The sequence below is a fragment of the Schistocerca nitens genome, chromosome 9 (genome assembly GCF_023898315.1).
Source record: "Schistocerca nitens isolate TAMUIC-IGC-003100 chromosome 9, iqSchNite1.1, whole genome shotgun sequence".
NCBI classification, from domain to species: Eukaryota; Metazoa; Arthropoda; class Insecta; order Orthoptera; family Acrididae; genus Schistocerca; species Schistocerca nitens.
Genome location: NC_064622.1, coordinates 500,293,242 through 500,318,383, shown reverse-complemented (window position 1 = coordinate 500,318,383; position 25,142 = coordinate 500,293,242). Strand labels below are relative to the sequence as shown.

The following is a 25,142-nucleotide window of genomic DNA, read 5'->3' as shown; positions in this document are numbered from 1 at the left end:
TTTTATTTAATTCGTTTTAGTTAAAAGCCCATTTTACCAGAAACAGTGGTTGTTGTTAATGATGATGATGATGATGTGGTCTTCAGTCCAGAGACTGGTTTGATGCTGCTCACCACGGTACTCTATCCTGCGCAAGCTTCTTCTTCCCAGAATAACGACTCAACTTACACGCTAGTGAACCTGCTTACAATATTCATCTCTTGGTCTCCCCCTACCATTTTTACCAGCCACACTTCCTTCCAGCACTAAAGCTGATGGCCGGCCGGAGGGGCCGAGCGGTTCTAGGCGCTACAGTCTGGAACCGCGCGACCACTACTGTCCCAGGTTCGAATCCTGCCTCGGGCATGGATGTGTGTGATGTCCTTAGGTTAGTTAGGTTTAAGTAGTTCTAAGTTCTACGGGACTGATGACCTCAGATGTTAAGTCCCATAGTGCTCAGAGCCATGTGAACCATTTTTGAACTAAGTTGATGATCTCTTGATATCTCAAAATGTGCCTAACAGCCGATCCCTTCTTTTAGTCAGGTTGCGTCACAATGTTATTTTCTCCCCATTTCTATTCACTATCTCCTCTTTATTTACGTGATCCACTCATCTACTCTTTAGCATCCTTCTGTAGCAACACATTTAGAAAGCTTCTATTTTCTTTCAGTCTAAACTGCTTATCGTCAATGTTCCACTTCCATACGTAGCTACAATCCGTACAAATACTTTCAGGAAAGACTCCCTAGCAATTAAATCTATACTCGATGTTAACAAATTTCTCTTCTTCAGAAACGCTTTTCTTGCCGTTGCCAGTCTACATTTTATATCCTCTCTACTTCGTTATTTTGTTGCCCAAGCAGAAAAACTCGTCTACTTCTCGTTTTCTAATCTAATTCCCTCAGCACAACCGCATTCCATTATTTTTGTTTTCCTTTTGTTGATGTTCATTTTATATCATCCTTTCAACACACTCTGACAGAATTACAGAGTGACTGACAAAGGTCAAGGCATTTGTTTCTTCTCCCTGAACTTTAATTACTGCTTCAAATTTTTCTTTGGTTTCCTTTGCTGCTTGCTCAGAGTACAGGTTCAGTTCCATCGGCGATAGACTACATTCTTGTCTCACTCCCTTCTCAACCAAGACTTCCCTTTCATGCGCCGCGCGGGGTAGCCGTGCGGTCATGGGCGCCTTGCCACGGTTCGCGGTGCTTCCCCCGTCGGAGGTTCGAGTCCTCCCTCGGGCATGGGTGTGTGTTTTGTCCTTAGGGTAAGTTAGTTTAAGTTAGATTAAGTAATGTGTAAGACTAGGGACCCATGACCTCAGCAGTTTGGTCCCATAGGAACTAACCACAAATTTACAATTTCCCTTTCATGCCCATCAACTGTTATAGCTGCCGTCTAGTTTCTATACCAGTTGTAAATAGCCTTTCGCACCATTCAGAGTTTCAAAGACGGTATTCTGGTCACCATTGTCAGAAACTTTCTCTATGTCTACAAATGCTATAAACATACGTTTGCCTTTCCTCAACTTATCTTCTAAAATAAGTGGTATGGACAATATTCCCTCACATGTTTCTACATTGCTCCAGGATCTTCCCCGAAGTCGAGCTCTACCAGTTTTTCTATTCTTCTGTAAAGAATTTGAGTTAGTATTTTGCAACCATGACTCATTAAACTGATAGTTCGGTAATTTTCACGCCTGTGAGCACCAACTGCTTCTGGAATTGTTGATTGTTGTGATTATATCTTTCTTGAAATCTGAGGGTATTTAGCCTGTCTCATGTCTCATACATCTTGCGCACCAAATAGAAGAGTTTTATCACTGCTCTCTCTCTCTCTCTCTCTCTCTCTCTCTCTCTCTCTCTCTCTCTATATATATATATATATATATATATATATATATATATATATATATATTGTCAGTCTAGTATCAGACGTTACTCCCACCATTAGCCGCAAGCTAATATATGACAGAACCAAAATTGTTAGAAACGCTATACAAAAATGAATACAGAGACGTACAAACATTGTCAAAACTATACAGTGCTTACATAAAAATACTCAGCTGCATAAAATGCATTACACGTACATGTTTTATCGTATTTCTCCAACTATGTATGAACACCACCCTCAGTTCCAAACATAGCCTACTGAAGACAGGATCAGTATTTATGTATTCCGATACTACTGGAAGCTGTTTTGTGTGGCGACGCTTTCTGCTGTATCGTGTTAGGCATGGTAGTATGTTATGATTTTGGCCTTCCCATATTTCTGTCCACCGTCTATGTAATACATTACAGGGGGACGTTCTGTACTACCACAAGAAACTCGAGCACAGAACAGAAAAACTTTGCACAAGGAAACCTTTTAACTTGGATGTGACTTCTTGGGATTTGTTACTCAATTTCTTCTATTCTGCAAGAAGCCTGTTGAAAATGAAGCCTACTGAAAAGTACGCATGTTATCCAAGTGCATATCGTTATTCCGTCTGAATGAATACCGCAGTTTCTTCTGCATGAATGAGTATACCCTATGACTGAATATACATACAGCGACCGCAAAGTTAGAATTCCGAGACGGCTGGACACAACGGCCTACGTGAAGTTCGCCAAGTGACGTCGCTGGTCAGTCTGTCCGCCATTTTGACGGCTCAGAATATTCTCCACGAGTATACAGAGTTTCCCCAAAATGTAACACCATACGAGGCAATATAGGGAAAATAATCAAAGTAGACAACCCTCTGTGTTTCAGTGTCACATACAGTGGAGACCATTCTTACAGTCGAGATAGTAACATTCAGTTTCTGCACAGTGCCTTGAACGTGATACTTCCAAGAAACCCTTCTACCTACCATCAGTCGTTTGAAATGAATACTGTCGATTTCACTGACTGAAATCCTTGAGACAATAAAATTTCGCCCTTACAAGAGCTCCGTGTCAGAAATTATAAGCATTTCGTTTCGTTACAGATAAGCTTTAATTTCTTCTCCAAAAGCCATTTGCTGATGTTACTGGTCACCCTATTAGACCAATCGTTATGTTAAATTCGACGTCTTTCACAATAACACTTCTGTCATACACATATATCGAGAATGACTTTCATTCAACACACTCAATCGGCATGTCACCAGTTATTTTAAAAGTCTTCGCTATGAGTCAGAAACTACGCCTTCTTCACCGATTGCGGTGTGCAGAAACGGATAACCAAGCGTGGTGTCCTGTTTGCCATACGGTCTCTGCGTTGGGCTGATGTCTGACTGCTGGAAATGAACAGGTCGGAGGGTCCCGCCTGCAGCCACACTTTGCACTAACCTATTGCTTCTGCAAGCGGGCGCGGGTGCTGAACGGAGCTGTTGTACTGAGACCTTGCCCTTTCCCGGGAACGAACAAATCCAGGTTACAAGCGCTGGCCTCCCCAGTCCTGAAGGACTTGTCGGAGCCGTAATAAAGTCTCTCCACTGTTTATTAGCACGGTATTGCGTGCCTGCGGTGAGCAGACGGACTTCACGGTCAGATATCGCGCGTTTAAGGTCACAGAAGAGCTGGCGCCATTAACTGCTGCACTGTATCAAGTGCCGGATAATGAAGCAATACACTTCATCAGGAGCGTTATAAGGCCAAGAACGAGCCGGTCAAGGCTACAGGCGGTGCTGACGATGCAGCTAGGCACGACCGTGGAACAAGACTGGCCGGAACACACTGTTACGGGTTTAGCAGAACATCCCCTAGCGTTGTAGAGGCGAACCCGTTATTCTGTTCTCTACAGGTAAAGAGCGTGAAACATATTCGAGTGAAAACCGAACTACGAATTATAATGACTAGAGGTGAAGATAATCAATTTAAAGAACAATAGCGGAGAATCGCCGATAGTTATTGTAACGAATCTACAAGGTGAAACAGACAAACTGCAGGGATCGATTCTTGGCTGAAAATTGGGGAAAAGAAGGTGCTGTGGCCATGTGTCCACAAATGCATCGCTGGCACGGTAGTTAGCGCTGACGAATGAGAGTTCCTGTGACCGCTGGTGATAATCCTTGTACTCGCTGCAGGTGACAGGGATAGTGGCAGGACTTGGCTCACACCATGTTGGCGAGCCACTTGTCTGGAGCTTGTATTACAGTTCGTCTCAATATACTGTTGAATCTGGTTCACGGACAGTCCGACGCCTCCCTGTACGTTCGCGTGTCTGAAACGCCCACAACGGGTTCCAAATATTGTGTGATGTGATTGGTGTGGCAGCATCTCTCACATACACGTTCATCTATTACCTCATATATTTTCCAGCAGACACGAAATGCAGCACTCGACCCTCTATTGATGTATCAAGCATACTGCCTCACCACATTCAAACGATATATTACTTTGTCCAGACAACAAACTCAGTAATAGACTGTCGAATTCCGGACTTGGGGTGGAAATATTAATAAGCGTGTCAAATGCAACATTTACGGCAAAAACATGGTAAAAGGCTCAAGACGTCGGATGTAAGCGTATATAAATAGGTCGAGAAAATTTGTCATTCCTGTGGCAGCGAAGCTGCAGGGTAAATTTGAGTTAGGGAAATTTTGCGGTATTATTCATATGATAGAAAGAATGAGGGGTGGGGGGGGGTTGGGATGAATTTCCCCTTTTCTTTCAGAGTGAAGCAATATGTCACCTGCTTCATATCGAAGGAGTTCACACGTAAGTAGATAATTCTTGGGGTACAGCTCTGTAGAGCTACGACAATATCAATTGGTATTATTATGCGAGTTGTCCTAATTTTTAGGGTGGAAATTATACAAATAGTCCTCGATCCTAAACTGTGTCGGAAATGAATATTTAGTTTCTTATTCGTGTAAACGACTAATGGCGTAAAACAACAGGTTAAGTTCATACTGCTATCGAAAGTGACGCCTAGCAGTGACGCTTAGTGCGTTCATTGCGACAGGTTCAGAATCATTTGGCCTCCGTTGCTGAACCACTGCTGCACCGGAACCCCGTGATTCGCCATCGTACATCCCATGGAAACTGCTGGTCACCAGTTAGGACAGTTTTCTCACTTCGATTTTTATTTACACACCTTATACGAGCGTTGTCCAAGAAGTAAGTTCCGAACGGTCGCGAAATGGAAACCAGTGAAAACCAGAAACGTTTTATTTGCAACAGTTACGTACACCTTTTACCTACTTCTCTACTTATTCGCCGCTCCAACTTCGAGTTTTGTCATAGTGCAGTATCAACTTTCCAATATCTTGGTCATCTGTGCTTTCGGCCAGTTATCTGCACTTGTCTGCAGCTTGTTGTCTGTACAAAAGTTTTGTCTTTATAGCCAGAGGTTCTTGTGAGCAGAGATGGGGCACAGAGGGAGCCAATTACTGACTGTATTGTAGGTGATCAAACACTTCTCATCGGAAACGCTGCAGGAGCGTCTTCATTGCCCCTGCAGTGTGCGGCCGAGAATTGGCATGAAGAAGGAACTGCTCGACAGTTGTGTTACGTGGTCTGCATGACACAAGCGAAATCTCTAACCAGGCCCTCATGCTTGGCGGGAGACGCTATTCCCTACGCATCTTCACGTGCTCACTGTTCACTCAAAACTGAAAAGAGCGACGCGACACGATCGACGGGCATACTAGACACATTGCCCAACACATATGTGCAAAGCTTTACCGGGTTTTCCCAGTGGTTTCCATTACGTGACCGATCGGAACTTACTTTCTGGACAACCCTCGTAAATCTCACGGCTGGAAGGCCGCAGTTACGACGTGGGTCGACACCCCAAAGGTGACTTCAAACAATGCCAAGCCCACGTGGTCCAATGTAATCACTACGATGTGACAATTGGAGTGTTGGGACTTTTGTGAGTTGACCAACTTATTCATTGCAGTTGTGCACACCTAGGTGTTTACCGTCTTGACGTAAATGGCACTGGCTGTCATTGAGAAGTACACTCCTGGAAATGGAAAAAAGAACACATTGACACCGGTGTGTCAGACCCACCATACTTGCTCCGGACACTGCGAGAGGGCTGTACAAGCAATGATCACACGCACGGCACAGCGGACACACCAGGAACCGCGGTGTTGGCCGTCGAATGGCGCTAGCTGCGCAGCATTTGTGCACCGCCGCCGTCAGTGTCAGCCAGTTTGGCGTGGCATACGGAGCTCCATCGCAGTCTTTAACACTGGTAGCATGCCGCGACAGCGTGGACGTGAACCGTATGTGCAGTTGACGGACTTTGAGCGAGGGCGTATAGTGGGCATGCGGGAGGCCGGGTGGACGTACCGCCGAATTGCTCAACACGTGGGGCGTGAGGTCTCCACAGTACATCGATGTTGTCGCCAGTGGTCGGCGGAAGGTGCACGTGCCCGTCGACCTGGGACCGGACCGCAGCGACGCACGGATGCACGCCAAGACCGTAGGATCCTACGCAGTGCCGTAGGGGACCGCACCGCCACTTCCCAGCAAATTAGGGACACTGTTGCTCCTGGGGTATCGGCGAGAACCATTCGCAACCGTCTCCATGAAGCTGGGCTACGGTCCCGCACACCGTTAGGCCGTCTTCCGCTCACGCCCCAACATCGTGCAGCCCGCCTCCAGTGGTGTCGCGACAGGCGTGAATGGAGGGACGAATGGAGACGTGTCGTCTTCAGCGATGAGAGTCGCTTCTGCCTTGGTGCCAATGATGGTCGTATGCGTGTTTGGCGCCGTGCAGGTGAGCGCCACAATCAAGACTGCATACGACCGAGGCACACAGGGCCAACGCCCGGCATCATGGTGTGGGGAGCGATCTCCTACACTGGCCGTACACCACTGGTGATCGTCGAGGGGACACTGAATAGTGCACGGTACATCCAAACCGTCATCGAACCCATCGTTCTACCATTCCTAGACCGGCAAGGGAACTTGCTGTTCCAACAGGACAATGCACGTCCGCATGTATCCCGTGCCACCCAACGTGCTCTAGAAGGTGTAAGGCAACTACCCTGGCCAGCAAGATCTCCGGATCTGTCCCCCATTGAGCATGTTTGGGACTGGATGAAGCGTCGTCTCACGCGGTCTGCACGTCCAGCACGAACGCTGGTCCAACTGAGGCGCTAGGTGGAAATGACATGGCAAGCCGTTCCACAGGACTACATCCAGCATCTCTACGATCGTCTCCATGGGAGAATAGCAGCCTGCATTGCTGCGAAAGGTGCATATACACTGTACTAGTGCCGACATTGTGCTGCTCTGTTGCCTGTGTCTATGTGCCTGTGGTTCTGTCAGTGTGATCATGTGATGTATCTGACCCCAGGAATGTGTCAATAAAGTTTCCCCTTCCTGGGACAATGAATTCACGGTGTTCTTACTTCAATTTCCAGGAGTGTAGATGTCCAGGGGATCCAGACGTAGATTGTCTCGTAGGAATCGTTTAACCTTATATGCCCGTGGAGTACTTTAAAATTATGAAGTCCAATTCGTCTCTTATTTGTGCCACTCAGAGTGTCAACCAGTTTGCGAGAATGAGCACTGCAGCGAACCAATAATTTTGTGAATACCACACATCTTTGGAATCGTGTGATGTAAACAGCAGAGAATCATGCCTACATGAATATAATACATGTGACATTGCCGTCACGCCGGGGAAGCCACGGGTAAAAAGCTAATCAATAATAGAAAGATGTTATTTTTGTTCCAAAAATGTGATTCAGTACCTGTTAACTGACTTTTAGGTTGAAAATATGTATAGAATTAAATCAAATGTGAAACAACAATAGAAATATGTTATTTTTGTTCCGAAAATGTGATTCAGTACCTGTTAACTGACTTTTAGGTAGAAAATATGTATAGAATTAAATCAAATGTAAAACAAATATTGATACTGTCGAAAATCTGATCTGCATCTTCGCCCTTATAAGACTTAACGCTAACCACTCGGCTGTCAACGGCTCTGTGGAAGCGTTCGAAGTGGTTTGTGCTTCACACTGGTTCCGAACTCTTTAAATCTTGAAAGACTGTTTGTTAGAGAACATCGCCGTACTGCCTTACGAAACTGTTATCCGGGAACTGACCATCATATCCTATAAATGTGAAGAAAATAGAAGTTATGGGCTGTACGCGAGGTCCCGGACCAGTTTAGGGTCACCTAAGAGATGTACAGGCAGTTTTAGAAACAGCGTCACATATTCTTGCTGAAGGTAGTAACTAGAAGAAAGATACCAATAGTGACGCGTCCGAAAATCAGTACCTCTTCATATATGGACTAATCCGTAACCTGATTTTCATCTCTCTGTTACGCAGAACTAGACGCTTTGGACTGTGCTGCATGTGGTTACCGTGTATCCCAACGCGTCCTTTAGCCCTCCTCCGCAGAGAATCATGCACTCTTACAAATGCAGTTGGCTGCTTCCGATTCGTCACAGGCATGGATCACACGGTCTTGTTTACATATTGTCGATGAGCTGGACGTCAATGTCTGTAGATATCGTCATAACCAGAAATCCAACGAATTCAAATCCGGTTGACGGAGAGGTCATGCCACCGAAGCATCTGGACTTGTCCGTCACGGATGACTTCTTTTAAGGCAATGGACGGGCAGCACAACCTCAACTCAGTGATGTGACAGATTTGTGCACGGCTATGCCTGCTGCCAGGGCCCATACGAGTCTCCTGAAAATTGCAATCATTCAGGGATTCAGACATCTTCAGTGAAGTGCAAGAATAAGACGGCCTACATTAGCGAATGTTATACAATAGTCGTTACATCCAAAACGGCTCATATCTCGACAGGTATTGGAACTTTTATTCTAGTTTTGACCAACACAGCCTCCTGTAGGAATATGTCTCTTTTTCTAAACACACTGTGCGAACATTACACTGAAGGTAAATAAAGGTACGAGGGCTACTTTTATTCAGTGACGACGATGAAAATTTGCATTCCATTCTACAACTGGTGGTTGTCCTTATTGGCAACTGCGAATACATTTAATGTATTTCATAACGACTGTAGTCGCCACAGTGGCTCTTCCTTTGGACATGCATTCATATTCAAAGGAACTTTGCGTCGTAATCAGAATAACACTGGCATTGGAATAGCGTACTTTTATTCAAGGTGCGATCTGTCTTGAAATTAAAACGAAAGTGGAAATCCGATGTCACTTTGTACAGATGTATTGCGAAGAAGCCTAGAACAACAGTGTTTCCCATCGAACGTGAAGTGCGTGCTGTCATTCTATTTCCCCATGCTGAGGGTTCCTCTGATTTCATGCAGCCCACATAACTGTCATTCGTTACAAAGAAGTGTGGCAGTGGTGTAGGAACTTTGAAGCAGGACGAATAGACGTTCATGATGCGAGCGATCAGGGAGGGAAGCGAGTCTCAGCTGATGACCTTGCTCATCGGGAGGATCAGGTGATTCGTGGGAACCGTGTACGAAGAGCAGCTCAGAACAAGCGAAGAGGGGTGTCGCCCTCTGTGACAATGATCGGGAGCACTGCAGCTGCAACGAAGACGCCCCTGCACCGTTTTCGATGGGAAGTGCTTAACCACCCACCATATAGCCTTGACTTGGCTTCATCTGATTCCCATTCTCTTCGTTTACGTGGACGGCTGGCTATGAGTTTAGCATTTTGGCACAGACAGTGAGTTGCAGACGCGTTGAGAACGGGCGGAATGATGAGGGTATTGGAAAGCTGGTACCACGCTACGACAAATGTAAGTTTGGTGCAAGTTGTAGCTAAATGTCGCAAATAAAACATTTTTTATTTTTGTTGAGGTTTGCATTTTGTGACTCACAGGAACTTGGAAAAGAGGCTTCGTATTTTGCAGTGGAACAAAATAAATATTTAAAATTTGAATAATCTGACACTGGGAGGCAATGTTTCTATTCTTTGCGCCAATATTACCATAAAGGTATGGGTTAGAAATATGTGTTGATGCCGAAAAATTACCTAGAGGCACGAATAATGTCTCGAAAGTTGTATGTTAAAGGCCGGCAGAGTTTATGAATAGGGCTGCGAGGAATCCTTTGTGAATTCAGTCGAGCGCCGCGTTTCCGCAAACACGAGCCTCGGAGGGTGCGTTGTTTTCGCGTTGGGCCCGCGTCCGGCGCACCTGCCCGCCGGGTTATCACTGCTTCGCCGAGGGCCCTGCATCACCGCCACACGTCAGCGGCAGCAGAGCCCAGAATGGGCACTGCACGGTCGTCGACACGGGCTCCGCCAGCTGCAGCTGTGGGCCTTGTTGGCAGGCCTGCTGACCGAAATTAACAGGCAGGCAGACGGCGCAGAAAAAACGTGCCACAGCTGCGGCCGGGCGACGCGTCTAAACGCCGCTGGCGTACCCGCGACGTCAGCTATGCAGCAGTACGACTCGCGGACCACATCACAGGCCGGCGGCGCTCCCGTTACTCAGCCGTACCACGCACTTGTCCAGTTATGGGCGGTTCTGTGGACGAATGAATAATACACTCAAGAGCCAAATAAACTGGTACAGCTGCCCGCGCGCAAGCAGAAGTGCCGCAACACAACGTGACATGGACTCGACTAATATCAGAAGTAGTGCTGGAGAGAACTGACACCATTAATCCTGGAGGTCTGTCCATAAATCCGTAACAGTACGAGGGGGTGGAGACCTCTTCTGAACAACACGTTGCAAGGTATCCCAGATATGCTCAGTTATGTTCATATCTGGGGAGTTAAGTGGTCAGCGGAAGTGTTTAAACTCAGAAGAGTGCTACTGTAGCAATTATGCACGTGTGGAGTGTTGCATCGTCCTGTTGGAATTGCGCAAGTCCGCCGGAATGCACAATGGACATGAGTGGATGCAGGTGATCAGACAGGATGCTTACGTACGTGTTACCTGTCAGAGTCGTATCTAGACGTATCGGGGGTGCCATATCAATCCAACTGCACACGCTCCACACCATTATGTAGCCTCCACCAGCTTAAACAGTCCTCTGCTCACATGCAGGGTCCATGGATTCATGAGGCTGTCTCCCTACCCGTACACGTCCATCCGTTCGATACAATTTGAAAAGACAACATGTTTCCACTCATCAAAGTCCAATGTCGGTGTTGACGGGCCCAGGCAAAGCTTCGTGTCGCGCAGTCATCAAGGGTACGCGAGTGAGCCTTCGGCTCCGAAAGCACATATCGATGATGTTTCGTTGAATGGTTCGCATGGTGACACTTGTTGATGGCCTAGCATTAAAATTTGCTGTCGCCACAGCAGAGCACCCTACAGTGTGCAGAAAAACCGTACAGGCGGATCAAAACTCTTGCGCTCAAGTACTTTCTGATCTCTCCCACGCCCAGTGCAGTTCTGTACGTTCTTGTCATCACAGCTTGTGCAAAGTCGTTAGGAACATTTGCAGTTGTGATGTCTGCTGTACTTTCCTGTTGTCTGGTATCAAGAGACAGCCAGTTGCAGTAGCGTGTAGTCCTCGTCAGTCATTACCCCTCGCGCCGTGTGCTGCCCGCACCATGGCCACTCTTACTGCCCTGCTGGAGTCGTGTTTATTCTTTCCTTTTCACCGTCCCTGTTAATACTTAGCGATAAACCCAGCATCTTACTAAACTAATGTAGGACCGCTCTGTCGAATGCGCAAATAAAATATCACCTTTTGAAAACAATTGTAACGAAATGTCGCATGAAACACATCATTACAAAATCGAAATAGCAAATGCCTACCGAAACACCAGAGACACTGCGGTTAATGACTCGTAAAGTCACCATGTAGGGGCTGGGTTGGGTTCTTTGGGGAAGGAGACCAGACAGTGAGGTCATCGGTCTCATCGGATTAGGGAAGGGCGGGGAAGGAAGTCGGCCCTGCCCTTTCAAAGGAGCCATCCCGGCATTTGCCTGCAGCGATTTAGGGAAATCACGGAAAAACTAAATCAGGGTGGTCGGACGCGGTATTGAACCGTCGTCCTCCCGAATGCGAGTGCAGTGTGTTAACCACTGCGCCACCTCGCTCGGTCACCATGTAGGCAACATGTAGTTACTACCTGAGTAGCAGAACGACGTGTGTCGTTAATATTGCTTTGAAATGGAATAAAACATTCCTAGGTCTCGCCGATGATCCCTGTTTCTGTCTCTGGAGGGCTGCACCTGGCGAAGAATTAAACAGGATTGGCGTTCTACAATCGACAGTTTGATAAGGAGATTGAACTCTCGAGAGAGGCGGAGAAGGAGCGAAAAGTTGATAGTTCTAAGGAACGCAAGTGAGGAATCAGAACTGTCATTTAATGTATTTTATATGATGATTTCATTTCACGTGTGGTTTTATTTTTTAGGAACTAAACTGGAAATTAATATGGCTTTAGGACAGTAAATATCATCATCATCATGTTTACGGACGTTAAATATTAACAAAAGTACGTAGACTAAAATAGTTGTTGGTAACGATTATGGGACAGTTGCTATTAAACAAAATTTCAGGGTTAAGTTACAACACAGTGAAAGTTTCTCAGTTTATTTTCATTTTCTGATACATCCGTATAATGAAATGTATTTCGTTCACATTATAGATAACATGTTGAATAATTACACATTTTGAAACTCATGTCCAGTATATAATTGCTTGTAACAAACTTACTTCATCTTTTGATTACACGGCAAAGGGAACTAGAAATTCAGTAAGCGAGAGATACAGAAGAGCTTTAGGTTTTTTTTGGATAGTTCGTTACGTGTGTCGCGTATTGGTTGTATTTTCACGCAGTACAACGAGTAACCTTTGCTGAGTTTCAAGCATAATTTTGATTGAATGAAGTGTATGTCGGTGTATTGTTTCATTGTGAATTGTATAGAAGAATGTCTGTTATTTCTGGGGTGGCGGAAGGTGGGAGTGGGGTTGGAGTATCGTATAAATCAATTGAATTCTCTTATCGTTAACGACGGAACGCCAAATATTCCGTTTCAGGGTGTTGCTTGGGAAACTTGACGAGTAGTTGTTGTTTGTGAGGACTCCACCTACACATCATGAGGAAGAATAAGAGTGTTACTCTTTTTTATAGTTTTTCAACCATAACTCCTCCCATCTTCTCGGCAGAAGCGGTATGCAAAAGTGCACAGACATTTGTAACGCTGCAGGCACTGTGCGTAGGACTATACGACGAAGTGCAGCAGAGGTCGGTTGGCGCGTTGCCTTAAACTGCCGGACTAAGGGGCGGACAGGCGCCTTGTGTTTTTGTATTTCCTCGTGGACAGGAAGTGTGTTCTGGAGAATTAGTATGGTGTCTCCTCGGTCCGTTTTATTTCCGTGCGTGTGGTGGTGAGCCTGGAGCGTTCATTAGGGCCCGCTTCCTGTCTGGGCTGACGCCGGAGCAAACAACTGGGTCCGTTCCGTAAACAGGGGGCGTGTTTATAATGACGGGGCTCTGGTGCCGCCCCGTTGCCTGTCTGTCCGTCCGTCTGCCTGTCACGTAAGAGGACGGCGGGCGCCTGCATGTCTTTACGGCGCCGCTGTACTGAGGTTTCACACAGGCGGTAGGGGCGCTATGCTACTGGCGTTGCTACCGGACAAGGCCAACTGTAGTACCCCCCACAGTGGCATAACCGCAGCTGAGAAATATCCTAGAGAGAGGGGGGGGGGGAGGCACACTACCTGACCGTTATCAGCGCCAAGATTGTATTTGATTGTATTTAATTAGCTTCAAATGTTGTCTATAGAATTTTAGACTAACGAAGATCATACAACCCATTGGTTAAATCCAGATACAAAACAAGAAAAGAAAAGCTTAAAGTATTCCACAAATAAAACAGTTCCTGCATCAGTCAAATGGTTCAAATGGCTCTGAGCACTATGGGACTCAACATCTGAGGTCGTCAGTCCCCTAGAACTTAGAACTACTTAAACCTAACTAACCTAAGGACATCACACACATCCATGCCCGAGGCAGGATTCGAACCTGCGACCGTAGCGGTCGCACGGTTCCAGACTGTAGCGCCTAGAACCGCTCGGCCACCCCGGCCGGCTCCTGCATCACACAATTTTTTATTTTGCCACTACTCGTTTCGTTCGTTCAAATCATTATCTTCAGTTGGAGAATTGTTTCTTTACGTAATTGGTGTTGATGAAGAGTACAGACTTCTTTGCACAGTAGCAGACCAAGGGCAGTATAGGTAATTTTGATTCTTTTGCTTACAATAAAATCATTTATTTAGAAAAGGCAAGTTTGAAGTTAAAAAAGCACGAATCTCTGACGTTCAGTCTGAGTGTCGTACCAGCTATGTAAATAAACAGTTCTCCACTTCAAGATGATGATGTGAACCATCGAAACGCGTAGTGGCAAATAAATAGCTGACTAACGCAGAAACTGTTTTATTTATCAACAGTCGCAGCCCTCATAATGTCGTCCCTTACGACGAAATGTTCATTAACTTATTCTTCTTCTCTTTTCTGGCCTTTATCCCGTATCTGCACGGGGTCGGCGTGTTAACTTGCGGATTCGCCAATGCCGGTGGTAGAGAGTCGGTGGATTGTCGCGACCCCTTCTGCCCTCTCTCACGACTTCTTCCAGCGGGACGGGATCTGACTATGCCAGCTGTCTGCTTCTAGTGTCGCATCACATGAAAGCGTGCGAGAATTTTCTAAATATTTGCGAATGGTATAAGTGAGGCGGAGCATAGGTACCAACCCGGGTGTGGGAAACCGCCTAAAAGCCACGTCCAGATTGGCCGGCACGACGGTTCTCCGACTTATCGGATTTCTCAATGAGTCCTGCTGTAGGCTACGTAGTGTGTCCCATTCTTCTGACTGGTTAGGGCATTCGCTGTGCACTTTGAGTCGTAAACGATGAATGACCTTCTGGTTCATAAATACTGCAGTCCCTCAACTCATTCGGTCGTCTGGTTTGTATACTTCAGCAGCGTAGTACTTACTTTCTTTCAGTTCGTTGCAATAATCTTGAAGAGACGTAGTTGACCCATGGAGAATGTAGCTTACGAAACTCTCCTTCGACTGATACTTTAAAGCACGTCAGTTTCAGACGCACAAATAAAGGGTCTGCTACAGGAAGCAGGGAAAATGAAAAGAAGAGCAGCGCGTTTCGTCACGGATCCGTTCAGCAAGCGCTAGTGAGTTACGGAGACGCTCGTCCAGCGTCAGTGGCAGACGTCACTCACTGGAGAGGCTTGGCGTTAAAATTCTGGCAGCGCGGGTTCCTTTGCAGGCTAGTGGGCTAAGTGAAAACTGTCTGATACCCTACGGGTACGTTCAAAAGTACCGTCCAGTGCACTGAATTTCCTCAAAAATATGCCAAAGGCACCATGGGCTCTAGTTCGACAGGTGTACTATTGGACTAAACACCCAAGTAATAAAGAATGAACCTAGATCCATCTAACAGCTTTATTAAACAGTCCTCACGAAAAATACAAGCAAATTGTGACACACAAATATTGATACATGAAGACTATAGTAAGTGTAAACAGTGCGCTGCACAATAGCCGTAACGAATGAGGATCATCAGTATTAGAAAAATCCATATGTTGGGTAACTTCGTTTTTTACTCACACACACACACACACACACAAACACACACACACACACACACACACAGAAAGAGAAAGAGAGTCCTCTTATGGCCATGAAAAGTTCGACGTCAGTGAGACTAAAACTCGCCACTATTGTAGGAAGTTCAGTTTTAACACGAAAAGTACCAATATTCGTTTTCATTTTTTATCACTATTGAACGTTGTAAGTTGTCATTCGTACTACACGTAAATAAATTGGATCCTTTAATGAGGAACAATCGGGTGTAACAGTACGCACAGTTTGTCCTTTTGGAATCAAAATGACCTCTCCACAGAAAGCAAACGAGCACATGTACGCAGGAAGATAATTACTCAGGAAATGAGTTGTTGGTGACAGGAATGAATGAAGACACCAATCAATAGAGCCTGATATGCGTTGTGTGTTGTCATTGTTAGTTAGAACCTAGTTGAAGGGGTTGGCAGAAGAAAGTGAAAATACACAAATTTGTTACGATTAGAATTCTAGTTTTACCTGACGTGTTTTCGAGTACGCCACAAGCTAGTATCATGTAGTTCGCTATGTACGGCTAGAAAGCGCTTTCTGGTAGATAAACTGTTATTAGTTTCTGTATTTATGCCCTAATTTACTAGAACATAAAGTACGCGACAGCTCAGAGAACGCTCTTGTGCGTTAGCATTTTCTTCCTCCGACAAGGGAGGTTCAAATGGTTCAAATGGCTCTGAGCACTATGGGACTTCTGAGGTCATCAGTCCCCTAGAACTTAGAACTACTTAAACCTAACTAACCTAAGGACATCACAAACATCCATGCCCCAGGCAGGATTCGAATCTGCGACCGTAACGGTCGCGCGGCTCCAGACTGTAGGGCCTAGAACCGCTCGGCCACTCCGGCCGGCGATAAGGGAGGCGGATTTATGATGATTCAATGTGGATCACGCCGATGTCTCCAACGCTGAGTGGCCTCCATTTTTTTTTATTTTTTTTTATTTTTTTATTTTTTTTTTTTTTTAGTGATTCACTGGCCATGAGACGTTGGTGGCTATTGTAGGAACTTGTTCTTTTCAAAATAGCAGCCCAGTAAAGTGATGGTGGAAGTGTGTCGTTCCCGATTGTCAGTATTCAGAATTTTGGGACAGGTTTTGCAGCTGCAGCATTCGTTAGATGACCAACGGGAGCCTCCCTGATACCTAGGTCGGAGCCAGGCGTTTGCCCCGTTTTCAGTTTATACCCGGGACAGTGTCGCCTGTTGTCCCAGACCAAAATGGCCGAGCGGTTCTAGGCGCTTCATTGTGGAACCGCGCGACCGCTACGGTCGAAGGTTCGAATCCTGCCTCGGGCATGGTTGTGTGTGTTGTCCTTAGGTTAGTTAGGTTTAAGTAGTTCTAAGTTGTAGGGAACTGATGACCTCCGATGTTAAGTCTCATAGTGCTGAAAGCCATTTGAACCAAGCAGACCAATGTAGAATAAGCTCGTGTGTGACTGGGGACGCGTGCCGCAGGTTCGGCATGGCGGCGCCGATGCTGGTGCGCTTCGAGCGCGAGATCGACCGCGAGATGGCGGCCGAGCAGCGGGCGCTGCAGCGCGCCAGCAGCGTCGCCACCGAGAGCGCCGACAGCGACGACGACGACGACGACTTCGACGCGCCCGTCGGGCCCGTGCCGCAGATCGTCACCAACGACCTCAAGAGCCTCGACGAAATGGTGAGTAGTCGCCGGCCGCCGCCACACACCGCAGCACAGCCAGCCGCCGACAGCCGCGGCGGGACTCGGCACTTCGGAGCCTCTCTGTGGCGTCAGCGGCGTCGCCTCGCGGCCGCAGTCCACGGCGGTGTGCGTGCGTGGCGCGGGACACATTACGCCTCGAACTGCTCCGCAGATGTGATAGGAAATGTTTCTTGGAGGACCCGGATGAATTTTCTGCACTGCTTCACGTCGAAAATCAGTGTACAGTGGAAATAAGATTAACTACTAACCATTTCAAAGCGAATAGTGGAAAGTCCTGTAGCAATTCAACCACTTTCAGATACATTCCGAGAGCCCTGGACTGTAATGTGTACACCGCTAACAGCTCGTACACAGCCTGCTACTGGCCCCTACTAGCGGCTCCCGCCGATAATCACTACCACAACACCCAAACCAGTATACTACATTCAAATTTCCACGGAAACGAATATAATTCATTGGGTGCAATGAAAACCTCACCAAACATCATCGTCGAGCTAACTACTCGGCTTGACAACCAAACGTGAGGTGTTAACCATGCTTTATTTTCAAAGAATATTCTTAAGAATTTATTTTATTTACTAGCGATTCATCAAGGAACATTAACACATTTAATTACACAATGTAAGCATCGAAGTAGCTGCCAGGGAGTAACTGATGAAATCATAACGAAATTCCTTTTAACAAATGGGAATTTCATTAACTTTAATAGTCCCTAAAAGCATTTTTTCAAAAGAAACAGATCTAAAATTATAATCAGATAGCACCGTCTAAATATCAAAGTTAAAATTTATTCAGAATCAGAAAGAAACAAGTTTTGACTGTATGAGCTTTTGGTCAGAGAACCTCGCCGCTCCCTTTTGACACGGCCGTAGTTACGACCGCTCACAACAGCCTCTGAAAGACTAGACTGGTGCAAATCTGCAACACACCAGATAACTTTAAACTAAGAGTTTTAACAATTTACACAAACACACAAACTATGCACCCCCCCCCCCCCCCCCCGTAGGAGCGATAGGAATGGTAGAAAACACTAACAATTAAAACATTAACCTTGCCACCGAAGTTTTAACTTGATTTTAACTTCCAAGAAAAGTCTTACGGTGGCAACATTATATACTAAAATGATCATTTAAATAAAAGCCCATGAAATGCAATCTTATATTAAATTCTACAAGGTTGGACAAACAATAGTTAAGATCTTCTACAGTACACAGATACCGCCTCTCAAAATCATAGGCAATGATATCAAAGTTTCCAAAGATCAAAACATATTTCAGGTATTAGGCCGTTAAACTCCCAGCAATAAATTCGTTAACACACCAAATCCGACAAACATGGCAGATGCAGCTACTGACATACGGTAGATTGATAGGGAGATTACCGAACAACCCGAACCGCAGGTTGCTCTAACCCAACCCTACTCCACAAGGGAAAAACGGACCACCCAATTTATAAACAACCACCTTCCCGCGGGTGGGGGAAACGGAGAAGAATGGTAGGACGACCCCAAAGCAAAACGGTTGGTGACCTCACCAAGAAAACAAATAGAATTTACCACGAGTAAATCAAACAAGATATCAACAGTCACTTAACTTCTAATAAACTGCGATTTCTTGAGAAGACATGGCGCAGCACCCCCAAATCGCTCTCCCGAACCGTCCGCTGCCAGCCGCTTCAACGGACGCAGGAAGGCGCGCCGATCTCCCGTCTCACGGCTTCGCAACTCGCACCGGCCAGACTGATGTCGTGGTTTGACTCCGCGTCGACCGCGAAGTCACTACCCCTCGCTATACGCCGCGGCCCACTGGACTCACGTGGCGACATCACATGCGCCGACGCTCAAGACGGACAAGTCATCTTGTGTCTCAGTGCGCGACCGACCAACCGATCGATCCAACCGCCAATGACCACTGCCTGAGCAAACTCGAGCAGACTGGCGGCCTAGGCGCAGACTCAGATGCAGGAACTAAGCCCCAACCGGGCGACCACTCGCTGAGTTCTCTTACTGGCGGAGTGGAAAGACTTTTGCCGGCTTTGAAGACAGACACTAACTGCCTAACAAACGCGGACGAGACAGACTAGCACGCTGGGGACGAGAGACTGACCCAGGCGCACTGCACTGCACTGTAAGTCTCTGGTTTCATCTACCAGGAGGGGGACAGGCTAAGCAGCGAAGCTGCTATTCCTGTGTGGACCTCAGGAACGAGGGGTTGGCCTCACAGTTAGGATTGGCCTATGTGAGCGGCCGCGCGGGGGCGGACGCTGCGTCTAAAGCGTCATAGGGCCTGCGGAGTAAACTACTCCCGCAGCAGATCAGGCCAACGCGTGGTCGGCCGGCGGTGGACTTGGTGTCCCAGACCGCGTATAAGACGACTGCCAGAGTGTTCTGCAGAAGCGTAGAACACCCTGGCGGACTGCCTGATGCGATCCCGCAGTAACGGGACGCCAGCTTCCTCATGAAGCAGCCGCGTGGAGTAACGAGGCGGCTTGTGGAGTGCGAGTCGCAGTGCCCGGTTCTGGACACGCTGGAGCATCGCAACGTGCGACGGTGCGGCATTGCCCCACACGACGGCGGCGTACTCGAGTACCGGCCGGACGAGGGCCAAGTACACGGTCAGGCCGTGCCGAGGTGGGAGGGTGGATGTGGGGTTCAGCAGCGGGTAGAGCGCCCGGAGACGCCCAATCGCCCACCCCCTGATGTCACGGATGTGCGGCAGCCAGGTGAGGCGCCTGTCTAGCGTCACACCGAGGTATCGGCCGGCCGGCGACCACGGGATGGGGCCTCCCGAGATCGAGACAGGCGGCAGGGCAGGAGGCAGCCGTCTCCGGGTGAAGACGACCGCCTGGCTCTTGGCGGGGTTAAATTTGAGGCGCCACTTGGTGGACCACGCCCCCAGGACGTCGCACGCTAGTTGCAGCCGGCGGCACATCGCGACCACGTTCAGGCTGCGGGTGAACAACGCAGTGTCATCGGCATAAAGAGCCAACTCCACGCGCGCCACCCGCGGTGCGTCAGCGGTGTACAAGGTGTACAGCAGGGGGCCAAGAACCGACCCCTGCGGTACACCCGCACGAATCGGCCGGTCGGTGGAGGTGCCGCCGGCGGCCCGGACGTGGAAGGTGCGGCCCGCGAGGTAGGACCGCAGCAGAAGGGCGTGGGACGTCGGGACCCCATGTACAAGAAGCTTGTACACGAGGCCCTCGTGCCACACGCAGTCGAACGCTTTGGAGACGTCTAGGAGTACCGCCCCAAGGTACTCCCGCGACTCCAGCGCCCGCATCGCCTGTTCCACCAGGCGTAAGAGCCGGTGCGCGGTCGAGTGGCCCCGCCGGAATCCGACTTGCTCCGCTGGAAGGAGCCCTTCGGCGGTGACGTGGCGCCACAGCCGCTCCACGTACAGTCTCTCAAAGATCTTGGAGAGAGACGGGAGCAGGCTGATCGGCCGGTAGTGCTCCACCCGACGCGGATCCTTGCCGGCCTTCGGGATAGCCACCACTTCCGCGTGTTTCCACGCGGAAGGGAAGATCCCGGAGCGGAGAATGCAGTTAAAGGTGTCTGCCAGTGGCTGATGGAGTGCCGCCGGCAATAACCGCAGGAGGCGGTTCGTGACACCATCGGAGCCACCCGCCTTCTTAGGGTTGAGGCGGCGGAGCTGGAGTCCAACCTCATCGGCGGTGATGGGGGCGATCACATCGTCAGCAGCCCTGGCGGCGAGGAAAGCCGGCAGGCGGTCCTCCACGAGACGGACGTGGTCGGGATCGAAGACGTCCGCGACCGGGCGGAAGTTGTCGGCAAACACGTCGGCGAGGGCGTTGGCCTTGGCATCCGGGGCACAGATAACCTCGCCGCCGACGTGGAGCGGAGGAACAGGCTGACGGCGGCGGAGGAAGCGCTTGGCGGTCCGCCAGCCACTCCCATCAGTCGTGTTCAGGGTGGCCACAAGGCAAGCCCAGTCACGGTTGCGCTGGTGGTCGATAGCGGCCCGGAGTTCGCGCCGCGCCCGATTGAGGCGGCGCTTGGTCGCAGGCTGGCGAGTCAGCTGCCACTCACGGAAGAGACGGTTTTTGGCCGTTATAGCCCCCAAGATGTCCGGCGGAAGCTGCCGGGACATCTCGCGAGGCCGCCGTGGCTGGCGGGGTGACGCAGCGGCGGCAGCGCTGAGTGTGTGCCGCGTAAAAAAGGCCAGCGCAGCATCGGCCCCCTCCAGGGCAGGATCCGGAGCATCACCGAATCGACCGAGCAGGTCAGCCTGAAAGCGGGCCTCGTCAATGCCGCGGAAGGTACGGCGGTCGGGCGGCAGGGAGGCGCCGACGACGTCCATGTCGTAGACCACCGGAAGGTGGTCGGAGGACAGGGCGCAGCGGACAGTAGCCGACGTAAAGTGCCCGACGCCTTTCAGGACCGCTACGTCGAGCACGTCGGACTGGCCGCGGACGGGGAAGAAGGTGTGGTCAAATGGACCGAGAACAACAGCGCCATGACGCTGTGTGACGTGGAGAAGGCGCCGCCCGCTGACGTTGGTGACTCGGGAGTTCCACTGCGGGCTCTTGGCGTTCAAGTCACCCGCGATGAACAGCTTCCCACGCAGCGTCAGCAGGGCATCAAGGTCGGCCTCCAGGAGGTGGCCCCTTGGGGGCCTGTAGACGGCTATGAATGTAATGACCCCAGCCGTGGTGGTGATAGCCACCCCAGTGGCCTCCACGGCGGTGAGAGGCGGCAGCAGGACGGCATGGTGCTTCAGCGAAGCCTTCACATAGACAGCGGTGCCTCCGCCATGGGTGGGCCGGTCGGTACGGTAGCAGCGATAGTTCGCCACCCCGACGGCCACACCAGGCTTCAGAAACGTCTCGCAGACGAGACAAATGTCTATCGCCTCATCCCGGAGGAATTGGCGGAATTCCCCTTGTTGGGGAACCAAGCCGCGGGCGTTGAAACAGCACACGGTGAGCCCATGGATATGCTCATTTTCCATGGTGGTCAGTAGGAACAACGCCGGCCTGGAGGGCGGACGTGACGGCGGTGACGAGCACCGGAAGCTGCTCGAGCAGCTGGCTCAACGAACGCAGGAGCGTACGGAGCTCAGCCGCATCGGCAGTGACCCAGGCGAGCTCATAGCGCCCCTTAAATGCACGTGAACAGGCAACCTTTCCGCTTTCCCACCAGAGGGAGACACCAAAGCTGCGATTGCCACAGCGGCGCCACCGCCAGAAACGGAGGGCGACTGCTTCACACTACGCGCTGCGGCGCGCTCTTCAAAACAGCAATTTTTACCACTGCTCAAGGTGTCTGCCTGCTCAGCACCTGTACGCAAGCTAAACGGCAATACTCCCCTCAAAAAACCTGAAAGCGCACGGAAACGCGCTTGCGCCGTCTCTCGACTGCCCCGTTGATATATTCGCACCAGGGGGTTCACGACTTCTACACCCCCTGCGAGCGGTCAGTGCAGTCCTCGATTTCAGGAGCTCCCATAAATTCACCAAGACATTATTTAACATTTAAGCGTTCAAGACAGTCGGAATTAGGAGCTGGATGTAGTCATTTTCATTGGCTATCTTCGGCTTCTGCTTAAGGCATTTCTGCGAGGTGCTGTTTGCTGGGTTGACATGCAGAAGTCTCTCTGCAGTGGGTGTCGCAAAACGCCACAACTCGTGGGAACATTACTCACCCTTGAAATCGTCCTAGTCGCAACCGAACACCACGCATTTATGAGGATCGAGGAAAGATCGACCTTTGATCAGGCCGAACAAAAACGCCCCACTGGATCCGTAATCTGGCTTATGTGACAGAACGAGCAGAGAGGGAGATCAGGAAATGATATACTACGACATAACTTCACTTGTTTCCTGTCACCACCTATATGTATCCTTCCAGTGAATGTCACGCGACTTATTTCAGTTCCCTTTCTCGACTAAGAGGTTACATTTACAAATTAGGTAATATTTTACGTACCTATATGCACTCTAGCGTTCCTTTGTGGTAGAACAGTTCTGTAAACGGATGTCAAGCGCACAAACTGCGTTTCTCGCACTAGTATTGATTCCGGTACAAAGCTCTTTTCGGCGTGTTAGGAATCCGTAGAAGGAAGGATGATTAGCGTTCAACCTCTCTTCTTTTTCAAACGATCCAGCCCAGTATTTGCCTTTAGAGACTTGGGAAACCACCGAAAATCTGAAATCTGCACGGGCGCTTAGGTTATCAACCAGCGTCCTCCGGAGTGCGTCTCCAGAGACTTGGAGTATGTCGCCACTGGGCTCGATTATTTAGCACGTTCAGGTAACGACTGATAGCGACCACTACGATATTAACTAGGGGAGCAATAAGAGCAAGTGTCTGTGGCAAGAGACGAAAGCGACCTGTCGGCCTGCACGTCGTGACGCAGTATACCCTGCTCTTCTCACTCCTTGTCTGTGTTGGACGAGATTTACACCAGAAGGCCTTCATTTCGCCGAACACCATTCTGTCAACCTTGCAAATTTTCGAATGATAAATTATAGTTTTTGACAGACATTTTAATACCATAGCTAGTTGTTAACGACTTCCTCTAACGCTTTACCGATATCGTTCAAACACTCTGGCACATGCATAATTTCTAACTGCAATTGTTATAGCCTTGCGTTCTTATAAAAATATTATTCTACGAGAAAATCAAATAAATAAATGTCTTAAAAGAATAATGTGCAAGTAAACAGCACATCTAAAGCTCAAGGCGTTTCAACTGAATAAAGTTTATGATCGTAACATAGGCACGCAGGAATGTGCAGTAATCAACATGAAGCGTAAAGCGGTCCAGTAAAAGCTTGCTAGTAATAAGTGCCACAAGAAAAGTGCAAAGAAATGACAAAAGTCATGGGTTAGCGATATTCAAATATACAAATGGCGGTAGTATCGCATCACAAGGTATAAAAGGACAGTGCTTTGGCGGAGCTGTGATTTATATTCAGATGATTCATATCAAAATGTTTCCGACGTGATTGTGGCCGTACGACGGGAACTAACACTCTGAACGCGGAATGTTAATTAGAGCCAGACGCATGGGCCGTTCTATTTCGGAAATACATTAAACATATTCGCAGCGGACTTCTCGCTTATGGATAGCGGTCGCCTTATTAGTAGGTTATCCGAGAACGACTCACGACTTTCCATGTGTCGTCAACCATGTGTCTACAAGCTGTACTCGTACATCCAGTATGTATATTTCTATTCAGGGGAGCCGTTTTACTTGAAAGTCGCTTGCCTGGAGTCGGCGGGCAAATACGACAATGCAGTGGCCATGTTATTCCGGATTACGATGTAATGTTGTTTGCATGCATATCCAAAGGAACATTGCATCGTATTTCGGAATGACACATACATTTAGAAATGAAATATTTCGCAGTCTTCAGTGTCAGGAATGTGCCGAGAATACCAGATTTCAGGCATTACCTCTCACCACGGACAACACAGTGGCCGGCGGTCCTTGCTTACGAAAAGCAGCGGCGTTTGCATAGACTTGTCAATGCTAACAGAAAAGCGACATTGCTTGAAATAACCGCAAAAATCAATGTCGAACGTACGACGAATGTCTCCGTTTGGACAGTGCGGCGAAAACTTGGCGTTAACCAGCTATGGCAGCAGACGACGGACGCGAGCGCCTTTGCACGACATCGCCTGCAGCGCCTCTCTTGGGCTCGTGACCACATCGGTTGGACCCTAGACGACTGGAAAACCGTGGCCTGGTGAGAAGAGTCCAGATTTCAGTTGATAAAAGCTGGTGGTAGGGTTCGAATGTGGCGCAGACCCCGCGAAACCGTGGACCTGTCAACAAGGCACTGTGCAAGCCCCATAATTGGTTCAAATGGCTCTGAGCACTATGGGACTTAACATCTGTGGTCATCAGTCCCCTAGAACTTAGACTACTTAAACCTAAGGACATCACACACACCCATGGCCGAGGCAGGAATCGAACCTGCGACCGTAGCGGTCACGCGGTTCCAGA

General features: G+C 48.7%; 1 protein-coding gene across 1 annotated transcript in view; it reads left to right on the top strand.

The window, feature by feature from the left end:
* The window catches only part of LOC126204373 (GAS2-like protein pickled eggs), an 832,631-nt gene that overhangs the window by 389,661 nt on the left and 417,828 nt on the right, over positions 1-25,142 (top strand). Inside the window, exon 4 of the mRNA XM_049938746.1 lies at positions 16,941-17,142. Coding sequence (XP_049794703.1) covers positions 16,941-17,142 — 202 coding nt within the window. The remainder of the gene's footprint in view (positions 1-16,940; positions 17,143-25,142) is intronic.